Source organism: Rhinatrema bivittatum, chromosome 6 (assembly GCF_901001135.1).
Source record: "Rhinatrema bivittatum chromosome 6, aRhiBiv1.1, whole genome shotgun sequence".
In the NCBI taxonomy this organism is placed as follows: Eukaryota; Metazoa; Chordata; class Amphibia; order Gymnophiona; family Rhinatrematidae; genus Rhinatrema; species Rhinatrema bivittatum.
The window spans coordinates 359572976-359589268 of NC_042620.1; the positions used below are offsets into that span (position 1 = coordinate 359572976).

The 16293-nt window shown below is 46.1% G+C and overlaps 1 protein-coding gene across 1 annotated transcript in view; it reads left to right on the forward strand.

Moving 5' to 3' along the window:
• Window positions 1-16293, forward strand: part of SH2D1A (SH2 domain containing 1A) — a 59469-nt gene that overhangs the window by 14444 nt on the left and 28732 nt on the right. Inside the window, exon 2 of the mRNA XM_029607876.1 lies at window positions 7668-7731. Within this exon, the coding sequence (XP_029463736.1) occupies window positions 7668-7731 (64 nt within the window). The remainder of the gene's footprint in view (window positions 1-7667; window positions 7732-16293) is intronic.

Sequence of the window (16293 nt, forward strand, 5' to 3'; positions counted from 1 at the left end):
GCTTGATTGGAACCTCTGAGTTCAGTTGTAACTTTTCAGTTTGATAAATCCGGATAGAAAACAAATTTGTTGAATAGAACTTTTAAACTCAGGTGCATCAAAATTCTTTTGGATTTTATTGAATCTGTGGAAAATCTGCTTAATCAAGTTTGATGAATTCTCATTTCATTCCATTTAATAGTCCACTAAGTACCTCAGACATCTAGGCAGATTATAATAAAAAACAAAATATACAATGTTAAAAAAGTTTCCCATACAATATATTATATATTTATTTATTGCTGATACAATAATGCCAAGAAATCATTCTGGTACAGAAACAGAGAAAAATAAATCAAGGAATAGAAAAAAAAAATCATTTTATCAAGAAATATTTTCCAATTCTTAGCCCACAATTCTTGAAGGATAGTATAAAAAATGTGAGGAATCATGTTACAAAGGAAAGAAAAAGAGGCTGAAACAGAGTTAAACTTAGCAAATACATATTTAGCCGTCAGCCGATATCGTAGGAAAAGAAGCACCCAGTGGGGAGATGGAAGATTGCTTTTGAGTTATAAAATTAGTCATCTGCAAGAGGTCATAAAAGATATATTTGACCCCTTGTAGCTTCATCACACATTTACAGGGGAAATTTAACCAAAACAGAGTCTCAAGTTGTAAAACCCCAGGATACAACATAAGAAACCTTTTTCTTCTAAGCTGGATAGATTTAGCCACATCAGGAAACATGTTAACATGAAAATTCAAAAAAGAAGAAATTCTGTTATGAAAGAAATATCTCATCACCAAGTCCCGATCTGAGTCTATTACAAAGGTAGCAATCAAAGTCGCAGCAGTAGTTTCAACAGTACCAGAATTTTCCAAAAAACCTGTTATATTCAGGACATCCAAGGAAGATTGTAATTCTAAGTCCTGACAGGGACTCGTCTTTGCTGATGATAAACAATACACCTCAGCCAAAGGTGGTAATATATTCTCTGGGATTTTCAGAACCTTCATAACATCTCTTCTTAGCATCTGAGAAGGTGATACAGTTTTTTGCTTGGGAAAGTTTATTAGTCTGACGTTCCTAGATCTCACCACATTTTCTAAAGATTCAGTTTTATATTGCAGGGCCAAACAGCCTTTAGTTATATTCCCAACATTATCTTTAAGTGAACAAATATGAGGTTGAAATTCTGAGACTTTAGAAGATAGGGCCAGATTTTAAAAGCCCTACGCGTGCCGGGCCTATTTTAAAAAGGCCCGGCGACATGCGTAAAGGCCCGGCGACATGCGTAAAGCCCCGGGACACGTGTAAGTCCCGGGGCTTGCAAAAAGGGGCGGTCCAGGGGTGGGGCGTGGGCAGGGTGGGGAGGTCCAGGGGCAGGGAGGGGCCGGGACCAGAGCTGAATTATCAAAAGGTTTTATGCTTGTAAATGCACTTTTGAAAATTACTACATGTTACTTTTATGTGTATAACTCTATTGAAAATTACCTCTGTCAAGCATAACATTTCCAAAACCACCCATAAGTCCATATTCTTCCTCCCTGATGAAATAGCTCACTGCACATTATCTAGGGCTTAATCTTTAGCCCATTTCACGAAAGCCTGACTATAAAAATATGCCTTAACCTTTTTCATAAGTTGAAGATAATGAACTTTTACTCTCAGCTCCATGGAATTGAATTACATAAGGCTAGACCAGAGTAGCTGAACATCTTACATCATGTAGAAGTTGGGTGGATCACTGCATGGAATGATAGACTCAACCTTCCTACCTGGCTCATATTCCAGCCAAATATCTTGGAAATGAACTGAGCGCACGCACTTCAACACTAGACAAAGAATTTGAATTTGAATTTCATATCTATTGGCAACTAATGGAGACTGAGCAGGAAGGCTATAATATGATCATACTTCTGACCCACCCCACCCCCACCATAAGTCTGGCTGTCATGTGCTGAAGTAAATTTAATCATTTTTGACTTGTGCCAATAAAGTCCCAGATATAGCTAATTACAATGGTCAAGTTTGCTCATCACAAAAGACTGAGTAATGACTTATAGCCAAGTCAGAATGTTCTAAGGACAAAGCTGTTGCAGCTGACAAAACCTGGACCTAACCAATGCTGAAATTTGGAGGATAGAGATAGATGGATATCTAGCTTAACTCACAGACCAGTTACCACATTCTTACCTCCAAAAAAATTCCTTGGATCTGTGACAACACCTTCAATGAGATATTTTTCTGAGATAGCCATCAAACGTGGTAAAAATCTGACATTCAAACAGGCTGACCATCTTCCTGGTTCTTTTTCAATCTCAGATGTTTCTTGAATCCCTAACAGTGATAACGAACCTGTTGCACTTCCTGGCTGCATAGGCTCCGTGGCCGGGCCTGCTCACCTCGCTACGCCTTCTACCAGCTCCGGGCACGTACCCTCCTCAGCCGCTTCCAGCTCGTGGCGTCTCCGGTCCCCCTGTGCTTCTGCTCCAGACCAGGACTCACGTCGGGGCTTGGTGTCCTCCGTGGCATCGGCCCCACCCCTAGGCGGCATGCGCGGTCCGCCCGCCCTCTTAAAGGGCCAGGGGTGGAAACCTGCTCTGCGGCGCGCCCTGATTGAAAGCTGCTTAAAAGGAAGTGGTCTGACCCCACTTCCTTGCCTTGACAATCGGGTCGATGACATTGTAATAGCTAGTTTGCCTTCCTGCTCCTGTGCCTTGTTCCAGTGTCTTGTTCCAGTCTCCTGTTCCAGAGTCCTTCTGTTCCAGCGTCCTCCTTTCGTCTCCCCAGGTAGTACATTTGGACTGTCTTCTCGGTACTGACCTTTGCCTGTTATTTTGACTATGTTTGACTGCCACCTAGATTTGACCTTTGCCTGTTTCCTCGACTATGTCTGAATGCTGCCCGGTACTGACCTCTGCCTGTCCACTGACCATGTCTGCACACTGCCTGGAACTGACCTCTGCCTGAACACTTACCACGTCTGATTGCCTCCTGGAACCTGACCTTTGCCTGACTGACCATCCACAGACTGGTATTGTCCCCTGCTTTGGCTGACCACGCTATCCTTGACTCTGGCCTTGATCCTCGCTCTTCATTCAGAGACTCTGTTCTGGCCTTCCCAGGCTCCTGGAATTCCTGACCTGAAATAATCTCAGACCGAGGGCCACAGTTTGACGCTAAGTATTGGCGATCATTATGCAAAAAGTTCAACTTCACCCTGAACTTTACATCGGCCTACTTCCGTCAGGCAAATGGGCAAGCGGAAAAAACCAACCATACGCTGAAGACCTTCCTACGGTTGTATGCGAATGACCAGCAGGATAACTGGGCCGACCTGTTACCATGGGCCGAGGTGTCACACAACACACACATCGCCGCTGCCACCGACATCGCTTCGTTCTCCATGGTGTTTGGCCACCAACTACGTTTGCCTCTGCCCGTGCCTCTCTCCATGCCTTTGCCAGTGGCTCAGTTCACAGCGCAAACCATCCAATGAGTATGGAACCAGGTCAAAGAGCGTCTAGCTCAGGCCGCAGAATGATTCAAGAGAGTTGCTAATATTCATTAAAGGTCGGCCTCACTCTTCCGACCAGGACAGAAGGTATGGTTGAGTACCAAACATATCAGGTTGCGATTACCCTCTCAGCGCCTGGCACCTAAATTCATTGGGCCATTCCTCCGCTGTGTCGGAGCGGTAACGTATCAACTTCAGCTACCAAGATCCATGGATATCCACAATACCTTTCATGTTTCTTTATTGAAACCTCTCGTACTGTCTTGGCCATCTCTCAAGACTCCTTCTCCTCTTCAAGTCTCCGCTGAACCAGAGGAAACCTTACAGGTATGAGAGGCCCTAGATATACATAAGAGACATGGTCAGTGGGAATATGTCTTGTTGTGGGAGGCCTTCAGGCCTGAGGAGAACTCATGGGAGCCCTCCCACCACATCTATAACATACAACTCCTCCAGGACTTCCACCGGGAGCACCCTGAGAAACCAAGGCCGGTAAGGGGGAGGCCTAGAAGGGGGGGGGTACTGTTGCGCTTCCCGGCTGCGTATGCTCTGCAGCCGGGCCTGCTCACCTCGCTACGCCTTCTACCAGCTCCGGGCACGTACCCTCCTCAGCTGCTTCCAGCTCGTGGCGTCTCCGGTCCCCCTGAGCTCCGGCTCTGGACCAGGCCTCATGGCGGGGCTCGGTGTCCTCCATGGCGTCGGCCCCACCCCTGGGCGCATGTGCATGGACCACCCGCCCTCTTAAAGGGCCAGGGCGGAACCCTGCTCCGCAGCACGCCCTGATTGATAGCTGCTTAAAAGGAAGTGGTCTGACCCCACTTCCTTGCCTTGGCAATCAGGTCGATCACGTTATGATAGCTAGTTTGCCTTCCTGCTACTGTGCCTTGTTCCAGTGTTTTGTTCCAGTCTCCTTTCCAGCGGCTTGTTCCAGTCTCCTGTTCCAGAGTCCTTCTGTTCGAGTGTCCTCCTGTTCCAGCATCCTCCTATTCCTTCGTCTCCCCAGGTGGTACCATTCGGACTGTCTTCTCGGTACTGACCTTTGCCTGTTACTTTGACTATGTTTGACCGCCGCCTGGATTTGACCTTTGCCTGTTTCCTCGACTACATCTGAATGCTGCCCGGTACTGACCTCTGCCTGTCCACTGACCATGTCTGCACGCTGCCTGGAACTGACCTCTGCCTGAACACTGACCATGACTGATTGCCTCCTGGAACCTGACCTTTGCCTGACTGACCATCCACGGACTGACCACTGGTATTGACCTCTGCTTTGGCTGACCACGCTATCCTTGACACTGGCCTTGATCCTTGCTCTTCATTCAGAGACTCTGTTCTGGCCTTCTCAGGCTCCTGGACTTCCTGACCTGAACATCGACCACGCACCCTTGTCCATGGTGGGCATACCCCTGAACTTTATCTCTCGGAGATCCTGCGAGGCCCACCAAAAACCAGGCGACCCGGGTAACCAAGAGCTCAACCTGAGGGAACCCCGGGTTGCTATTGGTGAAGCTCCAGCTAGCCTCTGTCTCCTCCTGTGCTCCGCCTCCTGGTGGCAGGCGCTCTCTGGGTCCAACCAGGGAGCCTACCAATTCTGCACCAGGCCAAGGGTCAAACTCCCGGCGCAATAGAACCCTGATGATTTCTTAAAGGACCTTGAATGTCTAACCTGCTTCTCTCAGGTTATGTAGAAAATTAACTGCTAGTAATATGGTGATGGAAAAAGATGAGATTTTTTTTTTTTTATTGTTTAATAAATCTTTATTTCTACCATATTAATGGCACCCATGAAAGACACTTAGAAATTCCTGGTGGCTGTCCGATACGCTTGAAGTGCCGCATTTGAAAATTGATTAACCTGTGCAGAAGAATTAATTAGAAAAAAGAAGTTCAAACAATTTAAAAAGCTGGAAGCAGCCTACTAACGCTCTTATTTCAGTGCAGACCTGCTTTCCAACGTATGGTGCGGTGCTGTCTTAGCAGCACACTTTCGCACATTTACTTATTTATTCATGTATTTACAAATCTAAATACTGCCTTTCCAATAATTTGCCCAAGGTGGCATTACAAGTTAAAACATAAAATATGCATATGACTGCATTCATAGGGACATTAACTTTTAAACAGGTGCACGGGCACACATCTGCACATGTTCGTCACACCTTTGCACAGGAACGCAGCCATTTTATAACATACGTGCATAATTATGCTCATGATATAAAATAGCCAGACCGTGCGTACATGTGCGCATGCCTATGCATGCAAATGCTGCTTGTACCATGTAAGTGGGGGGATTTTAAAAAACGCACGCTGAAGCCATTACCAGTTTCACCAATTCATTACCATTTCACCCAGATAGGGCCGGATTTTAAATCAACTACGCACACCGGGCCAATTTTCAAAGGCCCAGCCATGTGCGTAAACCCCCAGGTCGCACGTAAGTCCTGGGATTTGTGAAAGGGGCGTCCAGGGGTCGGGGCAGTCCGGTCTGGGGGCGGGGCTGGGGGCGGGACGAGAGACGCCCGGCAGAGCAGCCATTTGCCGCTGTGCCAGGGGATCGCGTGCCGGCAGGGTGCTGGGGTGCACAACTTGCGCCTGCTCAAAGCAGGCACAAAAGGTAGGTTAAAAATTTGGGGAGGAGGTTTAGGATAGGGATAGGGGAAGGAGATGGGAAGTCAGGCTAGGGGGTTGGGAATTTCCCTCCCAGTCCGCTCCTTAAATGGAGCGGACTGGGAGGGAAATGGGGACAGCGCCGATGTGTCGCTGCACGTAACAGCAAAAATCCTGTCCTCCTTGAGCACACATGTTATAAAATCACATGTCCATGTGTACGCACCGGGTACCACGCACACATGGACATGCACACGCAATCTTTTAAAATCTACCCAATAAGGTATAAGACTTCCAAACCCCTCGTTTAATTGCCTCTCTGCTCCCCTGTTAGCCCTGACCCCGACAATCTGTTTATCTTTATAACTTGCATGTCATCCATAGTAGAAGTAAAGTTACACGCTAATTTCAATGTGAAATCCCTGCCTAGACTACACCCGTGCTCTGCCCCTTTTTTGGAACCTTTCATTTGTGTGCTTAGCAGCAAGTGCGTGCGTACCCGAGCGGCTTTTAAAATCTGCTCAGCACGTGCCGGGCCGACTTGTGCCCATATCTCCCAGTTTTGGTGCATGCTGGGCTTTAAAAATTCACCTTAATATTTCCAAATGGTATGGAGTCCTGCAATTTTCCATTTCTTTTGATTCACATTGGTTTTAATTTAGAACAAAATTATACTGCCCCTTGAAGTGGAGGACACGATTTTTGTTTCCCTATGGCAGAAAAAAATATAATCAATTAAAAAAAAAACCCTATGTTTTTCAAAGCCCCTCATGCAAGGTGATTTTCATTTTTAGTTGTGAAACTGATGTTGTTCACTTCTTCCATTTAGCTCTTAGTGTTGCTGGGAAACAGAGAACACAGTTGAATTTTGCTGCACATATCGCCTCCAATATTTTTGTTTCTAGTGAGATTCATACTGATTTTCTTTGTGTTCAATTTGTTAACCAACGATACCGTTGTCTAAAATACATTTTAGTGAACATACCATTAACTGAATTTTTATACAAAAGGTCTTTGAAGAGGCAGCGCAGTGTGCGTGTTGTTCAGCAGAGGGTGAAACAAGACTCTGATAAGATCTTGTTCGCTACAAAAACAATTTTCAAAACACCTGAAGTCAGGATGCAAGCCCCATCTTCCCCAACAAAAGTCATTGTATTGTTATAGTTTAGCAAAACTGATTGTGCAGGGAATCATTGTTAGTTACGTAGCAGGCTTGATGGACTCGTTTTACATTCACAGATGCAAATGTAGACCTATTGCAAATTTATGGAGACGTAATTATATTATTACAAAAAAATGTAAGGGACAAAATATGTGTGGGAAAACAATTTAAGCAGCATATATTACATGTCTGATGTGCCTGTTCATTCCAGAAATCTTCTTTATTTACAGAAAATACGACTCATTTTCAGTAGGAAAGCTGGTGGTGTAGTTTTGATAAAAATTAAGAGCTGGCAGGGCAGAGGGTTTAAATAATCAAATATAAACTTCTGTTGGTCATTAAAATGGACTCGGTGAAGTGTACTTAACAGTAAACTCAATTTGATCCTTCCACAGGTATCAAGGTTTGGTTTATACTTACAGAGTGCATCAGACTGAGTCGGGTTCCTGGACTGCTGAGGTACATATTCCCTTTCTTTCAGAACTGAGTGAACTTTCATTACCGTTAAAGCCCACTGAATTTGACCTCTGATTCACCAATGCAAACGTTCTTTTTTTTTTTTTTTTTAGTGTCTACTTAATTATGCCAAATTAACCTCTGAAAGCCTGTGCACTAGCTGGAAAGCTGAAATTCCAAGCAAACTGCCTCTCTAGGGCCTTATTATCATAGTTTTTCTTTTTCTTTTTTCCTGCTTATTCCTTAGGGTTGTCAAATCATATGCTAATTCTGCTAAATAAGACTGCTACACTACCAGCCCTCCCCTCCCCATAGAAGAAACAAAGCTTTTTTTTTTTTTGCACATAAATGGCTGTTCTAAAATCTCCCAGGGCTCAATGCACATAAAAGTATGCCTGCAACCTGGTTTTGTAAGTATTTTTTTGCAACCTGGGGAGAAGCGTTTGGTAGGGGTGGGTTGGGGAGGGACAGAGCTGGGGCAGAGTCAGAAGTTAGGCATACTTTTTACATTGTTGCAAAGTATGTGCACAAGTTAACCCACACAAGTTATGGCCTCTGAAGTGCAGGCGCAACTTTGTGTGAGTTATTCTGTGCATGTAACAGGGTCAATTACCCACAAATTTTCAAAGCATGTACATAGATTTGCTTTGAGAATTCAGGGTAAAGTCTGCATGTATAAGGTACATGCAGACTTTACCTGAATGCACACATTTGTAAAAATTACCTTCTCTATATACATATGTGATCAATGGAATGGTACAAACTATCTCCTAGATTCATTAAATTACTATAAATTATAGCAGAAGTAGCAACCGTGATAAAAAAAGAGAGAGAGAGAGAGCGAGCACCTCCGTATGGAGACAATATGACATACTATATATATATATACAAACAAGAGCTAGCTAGAGACTGCTTTGTACAAATCAACTCCTCTTGTTGGTACCTTTCATTGATTAAATTGATAGAAATTCATCAGTCATATCAAATTTGCAGTTAATTCCTCTGAATGTATATGTAACCCCCCCCCCCCCCTCTAAACTCGCACCACCCCAGCAAACACACCCTGAGACCTACCCTTCCTGGGCTACATTGTTTCCCAACATGGCTTCTCCATGGATCCCAGTAAGCTATGAAGCATCCAAGACTGGCTCCGACCCACGGTTCCTTAGTTTTACCCCGAGCACTCCAGTGGTTCCTTGGTTTTACCAACTACTACCACCACTTCATAGCTAACTATTCCCTGGTTGCTGCACCTCTTACAGCCCTTACCCGAAAGGCAGTGATATGAGGAATTGGACTCCAGAGGCAATTGCTGCCTTCCAAGCCCTAAAAGATGCTTACGTCACCTAGACCCGACCATCCCTTCATTGTTGAAGTGGACGCCTCTGCCATTGGAGCTGAGGTGGTGCATTCCCCGAAAGGGGTTCTATGTCCTTGCTCCTTCTACTTCCACAAGTTCTCCCCGCAGAGCGAAATTATAGCATCGGGGATCGAGAACTCCTTGCAATTAAGCTTGCCCTCGAAGAATGGCGCCCTTGGCTGGAGGGCGCCCAACATCGATTCACAATCTTCACTGACAACAAGAACCTTGAGCATCTCTGGCACACACCCAACGTTTAAATGCTCACCAGGCCCGTTGGGCGTTATTCTTCACTCGATTTGACTTCGACCTCTGATACCATCCTGCCGAGAAAAATCTCTGGGCTGATGCCCTGTCTCATTCCTTCGACCCTGAAGACTCCCAAGAAGATCCCCATCATATAATTGATCCTGCTCGCATTTCTCTGTCTGCTGCTGTGACTGTACCAGTGGGGAAAATGGTGGTACCCCGCAAGCTTCGTGAAAAGGTTCTACAGTGGGCACACAATTCCAAAGTAGCTGGCCATCCTGGACGCACTCGGACCTTGTTCCTCTTACAGTGCTACTATTGGTGGCTCACCATGTCTTCCAATACATGTGCATTATGTAGATTCCTGTCCTATGTGCGCCCAACAAAAGCCTCTGGTGGGTCGACTGTGGGAGCTACTTCAACCCCTGCCTGCTCCTGAAGAGCCCTGGACTCACTTGTCCACCAATTTTGTGGTGGACCTTCCAGTGTTTAAAGGGAACACTGTCATCTGGGTGATTATGGACAGGTTCTCCAAGATGGCTAATTTTGTGCCATGTCCCACTTTACCTTCAGCATCTGTTCTTTCTCCAAGTCTTCTGCCTCCATGGGTTATCCGTAGACATTGCCTCTGACAGGGGGACTCAATTTGTCGCCCGCCACTGGCACTCATTGTGCTGGAAATTTGGGATTTCCATCAGCCTGACCACTACCTACCACTACCTACCACGGCCTACCACTACCTACTACCACTACCTACCACGGCCTACCACTACCTACTACGGCCAAACTGAACGGATGAACCGCTCTCTCAAGAGCCGAATTTTCTCATAATTCACACATCGCAGCAGCCACAGGAGTCTCTCCCTTCTCTCTGGTGTACGGCAGACAGCCACGGCCTCCCTTGCCAGTTCCTCTCTCACTGCCTTCTCCAGCAGCTCAGGCAACTGCAGACGCCCTTCAGGCCCTTTGGATTCGTACGAACCAACGTTTGCGCCAAGCAACTGCACGTGCCAAGAAATCTTCAGACGCCCTTCGCAGACCTGCCCCAGAATTTCAACCGGGTGATAGAGTATGGCTAAGCACCTGCCATATTCATTTGAAGCTTCCCTCCCAGTGGTTTGCTCCCAGGTACATCGGGCCTTTCCCCATCACTCGACGCATTGGCCCAGTGACCTACTAGCTCCGTCTGCCACACACGCTGGAAATACATAATTCATTCCATGTCTCATTACTTAAGCCTCTAGTGCTCTCTTGGCCTTTGTGCAAAACTCCTGAACCTTCTCAAATCATCTTGGAGACTGATATTATCTACCGGGTTCAAGACATTCTAGATGTCCAGAGGAGAGGCTGTCATTGGGAATACTTCCTCTCTTGGGAGGGGTATGGCCACAAAGAAAATTCCTGGGAACCAGCACGTAATATCCTAGACAAAGGGTTTCTTCAACGGTTCCACCCAGCCCATCTGGGCAAACCCAGACCTCCAAGAGGGGGGCGTAAAGGGGGGGTACTGTTGCATGTCCCAGCCACGGCAAGCCTGCGTCTGGCCCTACTCACTCCCGGCTCCCGGGTCCTGGACCTGGCCCTTCCTCGCCAGCAGCAGTAGGCAGCTACCTCCGTGTCCATGTTTCTCCCTCTTCCCCAGGTTCCTCCGGCTGCTCCATGGCCTCCTCCAGTCCCAGTTGGGTCTCCCCATGTGTGCATGGGGGAGACGCCGCCACCTCGTAATCCCAGTCATTGCCTTAGGCACGCACACACGAGCCTCTCCTGACTTTAAAGGGGCCACAGCGGGAAACCTTCCCGCGACCCCAAATGATGACATTGCCGGGCCCTGCTATTTAAGACAGGCCCTGCCACTCGGTCCTTGCCTTGGCCACAGGTCTCTATGTTTGTCCTGTTCTTAGTTGCTACTCTTTTGTTCCTGGTTCCTGTTCCTGCTCCTGTGCTCGTTTGTTCCTGTCCAGCATTCCTGTTTCCAGTTCCTGAGTTCCAGTACCTATTACCTGTTCCTGATTACCTTGGACGGATTCCTGGCTTTGACCCTTGCTTCTGACTACATTTTTGGAAGGATTCCTGGCTTTGACCCTTGCTTCTCCTGACTACGCTTTTGGACGGATTCTTGGCTTCAACCCTTGCTTGCCCTTGATTACGCTTTGGACAGATTCCCGGCTCTGACCTGTGCTCGTATCTTGACCTTGTCTCCAGCCACCTGTTCTGATTCCAGCCTGAACTCGATTTTGTCTTCAGCTGATTACGTGCACTTGGCCTCCTTTAGGCTTCAGCCTACTTACAAGCCCAGACTTAACATGTTCCTGACTCTTAGCCTGCTTCAGCTTGTCCAGGCTTTTGGATCCAGGCCCTGTCTTGAACTCAGCTTCTTTGGACCCTGTGTCCCTGCTGCTTCCTGGCTCCCTGTTCTGAACACCTTCCTCGGGATCAACCACGCGGAGGTCCGCCTAAGACCAGCCGGCCCTGGTACCCAAGGGCTCAACCTGTGGGGAAATGAGGGCTGGTATTGGCGAAGCTCCAGTCAGCCTCCGCTTCCCGGTCTGCTCCATCTCCCGATGGTGGGAATCCATGGGAATTTCCCCATGGGTAGCATCAACTCCACTTCAGGCCAAGGGTCCACCTCCACAACACCCCCCCCCCCCCCATATATAATTTTAAAATTTCCAAAACATAGATAAAATATTTCAAAACAACAGACACAATAATTAAAACTATTAAGGATTTTAAAAATCTCCCGCTCTTCATGTCTGTCATCCTAAGATTGTTGTAGACTGAGAGCATGCATGCCACAAACACACACACACACAATATGCTCCTTTTCTCTCATACACACACATACATGCTTGGTGAGAGACAAAGGAAGCATATGTGTGTGACACACAAACACACACACCTTCATACACATAAACAACCCCCCCCCCCCCCATACACTGGCACTTAATCTAGGAGCACCGGTGGCAATGGCTGGGCCAGCCATTGCTGCCGGCAGGAAGGTCCTGCAGTGGCGCAGAACAGTGAAGTGGCAGGGGAAATCTCACCAGCAAAAGCAAGGACCTGCAGTAGCAGAGACCAGCAACGCCACCGGCATTTCCTTGAGCTGGCGCATGGTCAAAGAACTGGCCCAGTGTTGCCGCCAGTGCTCTGGAGCCGGCAGCAGAAAAACAGACCCAGTGTTGGCGTCGGTGCTCCTGGAGCCTGTGGCAGAAGAAGAGGCCCTGCGGTGCAACCGGCGGCCAAAAAAGGGAGAAACTGGCCCTGTGAGAATAAGTGCCAGTGTATGAGGGTATATGTATGTGTGTGTGTGTGTGTGTGTGTGTGTGTGTATATGAGGGTGTGTGTGTGTGTGTATAAGTGTGTGTGTGTATGAGGGTGTGTGTGTATGAGGGTGTGTATGAATGAGGGTGTGTGTGTGTGAATGAGGGTGTGTATATGTGTGAATGAGGGTGTGTGTGCATGTGTGAATGAGGGTGTGTGTTTGTGTATGAAGGTGTGTCTATCTCTTTCACACACACACACTCACACACACACTCACACTCAAGCTCCCTCTGTCTTTCACCAAGTGTGTATGTGTTACGATTTCTGTCCGCAGAGCTACCCTCTGCAAGCAGGCCTCTCACCTCTTCAGTAGCCGCCAGCGCTGGAGCCATCTCGCAGCAGTCACGGCCTGAACCGCCGTGCTTCCGACCTCCAACGCGGCCTAGGGACGCTGCTGCCAATGCCCTCCAGCTCCTTGTGTGGCCTGGAGCCACCACCGGCCTGTCTCCGCAGCATGGTAACGCTGACGCTCTCGTTGGGGTCCTGGGGCGTGCAGGTCTGGTAGAGGGTCAGACCTCTCATCTCCTTGTCTTTGCTCTAGTCTTGTCTTGTTCCTTGCTACCCGTGCTCGCACCAGCTCACCTCCCGCGGTGTGTCTTGGGGCTCCTCCCTGAGTCCTGCCGTGGTCCAAGGGCTCACATCTCCTGTTCCAGAAATGACCGTGCCTCCGCGCTCGTAACAGTAGCCGAATGCCTCCAAGCCCTCGGTTCGTAACAGTAGCCGAAGGCCTCACTCATAACAGTATGTGTGTGAGAGACAGAGAGAGCATATTTTGTTTCTCTGTTTGGTGTACCCCCATTTCACGACAATCTAGGGTGACAGGTATGGAGAGTGGGGGATTTTTAAAATCCTTATTAGTTTTAATTATTGGGTGTTATTTGATGTCTGCTGTTTTGAAATATTTTATCGATGTTTAGGAAATTTGTAAAAATTTGTACAAAAGTTTCTAATTATTGAATATTCATTAGCTGTTTTGAAATGTATATTTTTAGTATGGTTTTGCTATTCTGATTGATTTATATTTCTTGATTGTATTGTTTTGAGGAATAGTGATTTTCTGCTTTTCCATTGTTACACCGCATACAAAATCTGGCTTGTGGTTTCCAATTCAGTTTTGTCTACTTATGTGCGTGAGAGAGAGCAAGAGAGAGAGAGAGAGGAAGCCTGTGTGTGTGTGTGTTAGCATGTGAGAGAGACACAGAGGAAGTCGCACATTTTACTTTCAGAAATTAACACCTGCCAAAGGCAGGAGTTAATTTCGGCATCCGCGCGTATCTACTAAAATCCAGCATACTTTTGTTTGCGCCTGGAGCGCAAACAAAAGTAGGCTATTCGCGCTCCTTTTAAAATCCGCCCCTCTGTGTTTATGGGAAAATGTCTTATTGAATCAGGCCCAAAAAAGAACAAAAAAAAAAAAATCGTCTGTGCACACCCCTAGTAATGTAAGCCATTTAGAGCAGGCCTGCCTGGCATGCTGCAAATACAGAAATAATTAGGAAGCCTTGTAGAAATGCAGGCACTCACATACCCAGATCTGACCTGGAGGCTGTGCAGGGAATGCAGGAGGTTGGATGATCGGGCAGTGGCCACACTAATATTGCTGCTATTTACAGAGCTTTGTGGTTAGGTATGGGAAAGGTGGTTGCTGGAGGGGACTAAGAGAGTATCGTGCATGCTCATCTACTCGAGAGGATAGAGTTCCAAGGAGAAAAACAAAAAAATCTCTCCTGGATGAGAAGAGATATCTTGCAGGTGATCCCTCTCTGTGGCTGGCAGCGTGGACAGAATAACTGGGCTGATTGGTCTTTTTCTGCTGTCATTTACAAGCTACTATGGCACCAGGATTTCAGCCCTGATTTCAGTTCAGCTGAAGGCTAAAAGAATCAGGAGGAAGCCACAGGATTCAATTAAAAAAAAAAAGCTGGAGACACATAATATGTATGTTCAACATCACATGGCATGGAAATTAAAAACAAAATTAGGGGCTTGCTTGTTGTCCAGCTCTCGAATTCAGTCAGAAAAGAGCATGCTTCATACATGCAGGGGGCTCTAATAATGTACCAGCTCTTCCCTTCAGAGCTGTTTCCTGTGTACTCGATGCACTAAATCACACCGCACTGGTAAAGCTATTAAAAGATTCTTCCCTGAACATGGGACCTCCCAATAACTAATCCTTCTTTTGACTTGAAATGCCTTTTATTTAGATTAGAAAATCCGACATGCTGCCGCCACGTGGAACCTATGCAATATGCCCACACTGTATATGCACTGGGGTGGATTTTGAAGAGAATACACAGCTTAAAACCAGCTGTCTAGAATTTAGCTCGATATAAGCCGGATAGCCTGATGATTTAGCCAGATAGCACTGAAAATATTAGCAATGGCCAGCTAAAAGTTAAGTACCCTTGACCTCCTCTCCCCAGGACTGCCCAAAATTAGAATGACTAAATCTGGGTGCAAGACTTAGCTGCTCAATGACAACAACGATTTAGAATTGTGGCTCTAGCCAAATAACTCTTTAGCTGGCTGGATCGCTTTGAATATCGGCCCCATTGTGGCTGTAAGGCCAAACCTTTGTCTTGTGAACTTTGTTACAGTCTTTCAGCAGCTTCTTTGTACAATGTGGGGCTCAGTAGGCTATTTTTACACATATTTTATTTCATGGTTCAAACTGTGCGGCCAGTTGAAATGTGCTGTGTCAGGTTTGAAACTTAGAAACACAGAAACTGATGGAATCAGAAAGACCTCCAGATCAATCTAATACAATGATATTTGCATAGTGTGTTTTGCTTATTGGTTTTCCTGTGCTTGGTTTTTAGTAGTAAAACCTGGCCTTCTTCCGTGTCAGTGGTTTCTGAATTCGCAGCTAGCCACAAAAATAAACTGAGTTTCCATTTACATTCAAGATTGTTATATTTTGCTGTCTCCATTAGGTTGTATCGCTGTTATCGTTCTTGACTGATAAACTAACATACCTTGTCTTTAGCTGCAGCATGAGCATAATATTTTTTAGGTGTCACTTAAACAATTACAATTATTAAGGTTCCCTTCCATCTTTTATTGCTCAAAGTGAACTTAAGCGCATAAGTTTGCTTTGAAAATTATTCCTAAGAACACTCACAAACTAACCTTGTGCAAGTTAATTTTCATGTGTATTTTTAAAAATCAAAAGTATAAATCCTGGCTCTGCCCCCATGAATGCCAATTTGCATAAAAATGTATGAGAAATCAGGTTACATGCATACTTTTATGTGCACAAACCCTGTGCAATTTTATAATGAGCCATTTACACACATAAACCCGTGTTTTATGCACATAAATGGCTTGAAAACTACCCCAAAATGTAAAATTCCTTCAATTAATACCTAGAATACATATAAACCCCCATCAAAGTAGAACTAAATAATACTATTCAAACAATCGAGACTTGACCTCTTCCAGTATGCCACCTGTCTAGCTGGGTTGTCTCCAGTTTTGTGTTCCAGTGATTTTGATGATTTTTGGAGTTTCTTGCAAGATGCCTGGTTCTGGGCCCAGGAAGGGATTACAGGGAAGTCCCTTTTCTGGGATGATCAGGGTAGGGAAGACTGCCTATTCCATCTCACAATCCATGGTTGGTAGCCTATTTATTTTAT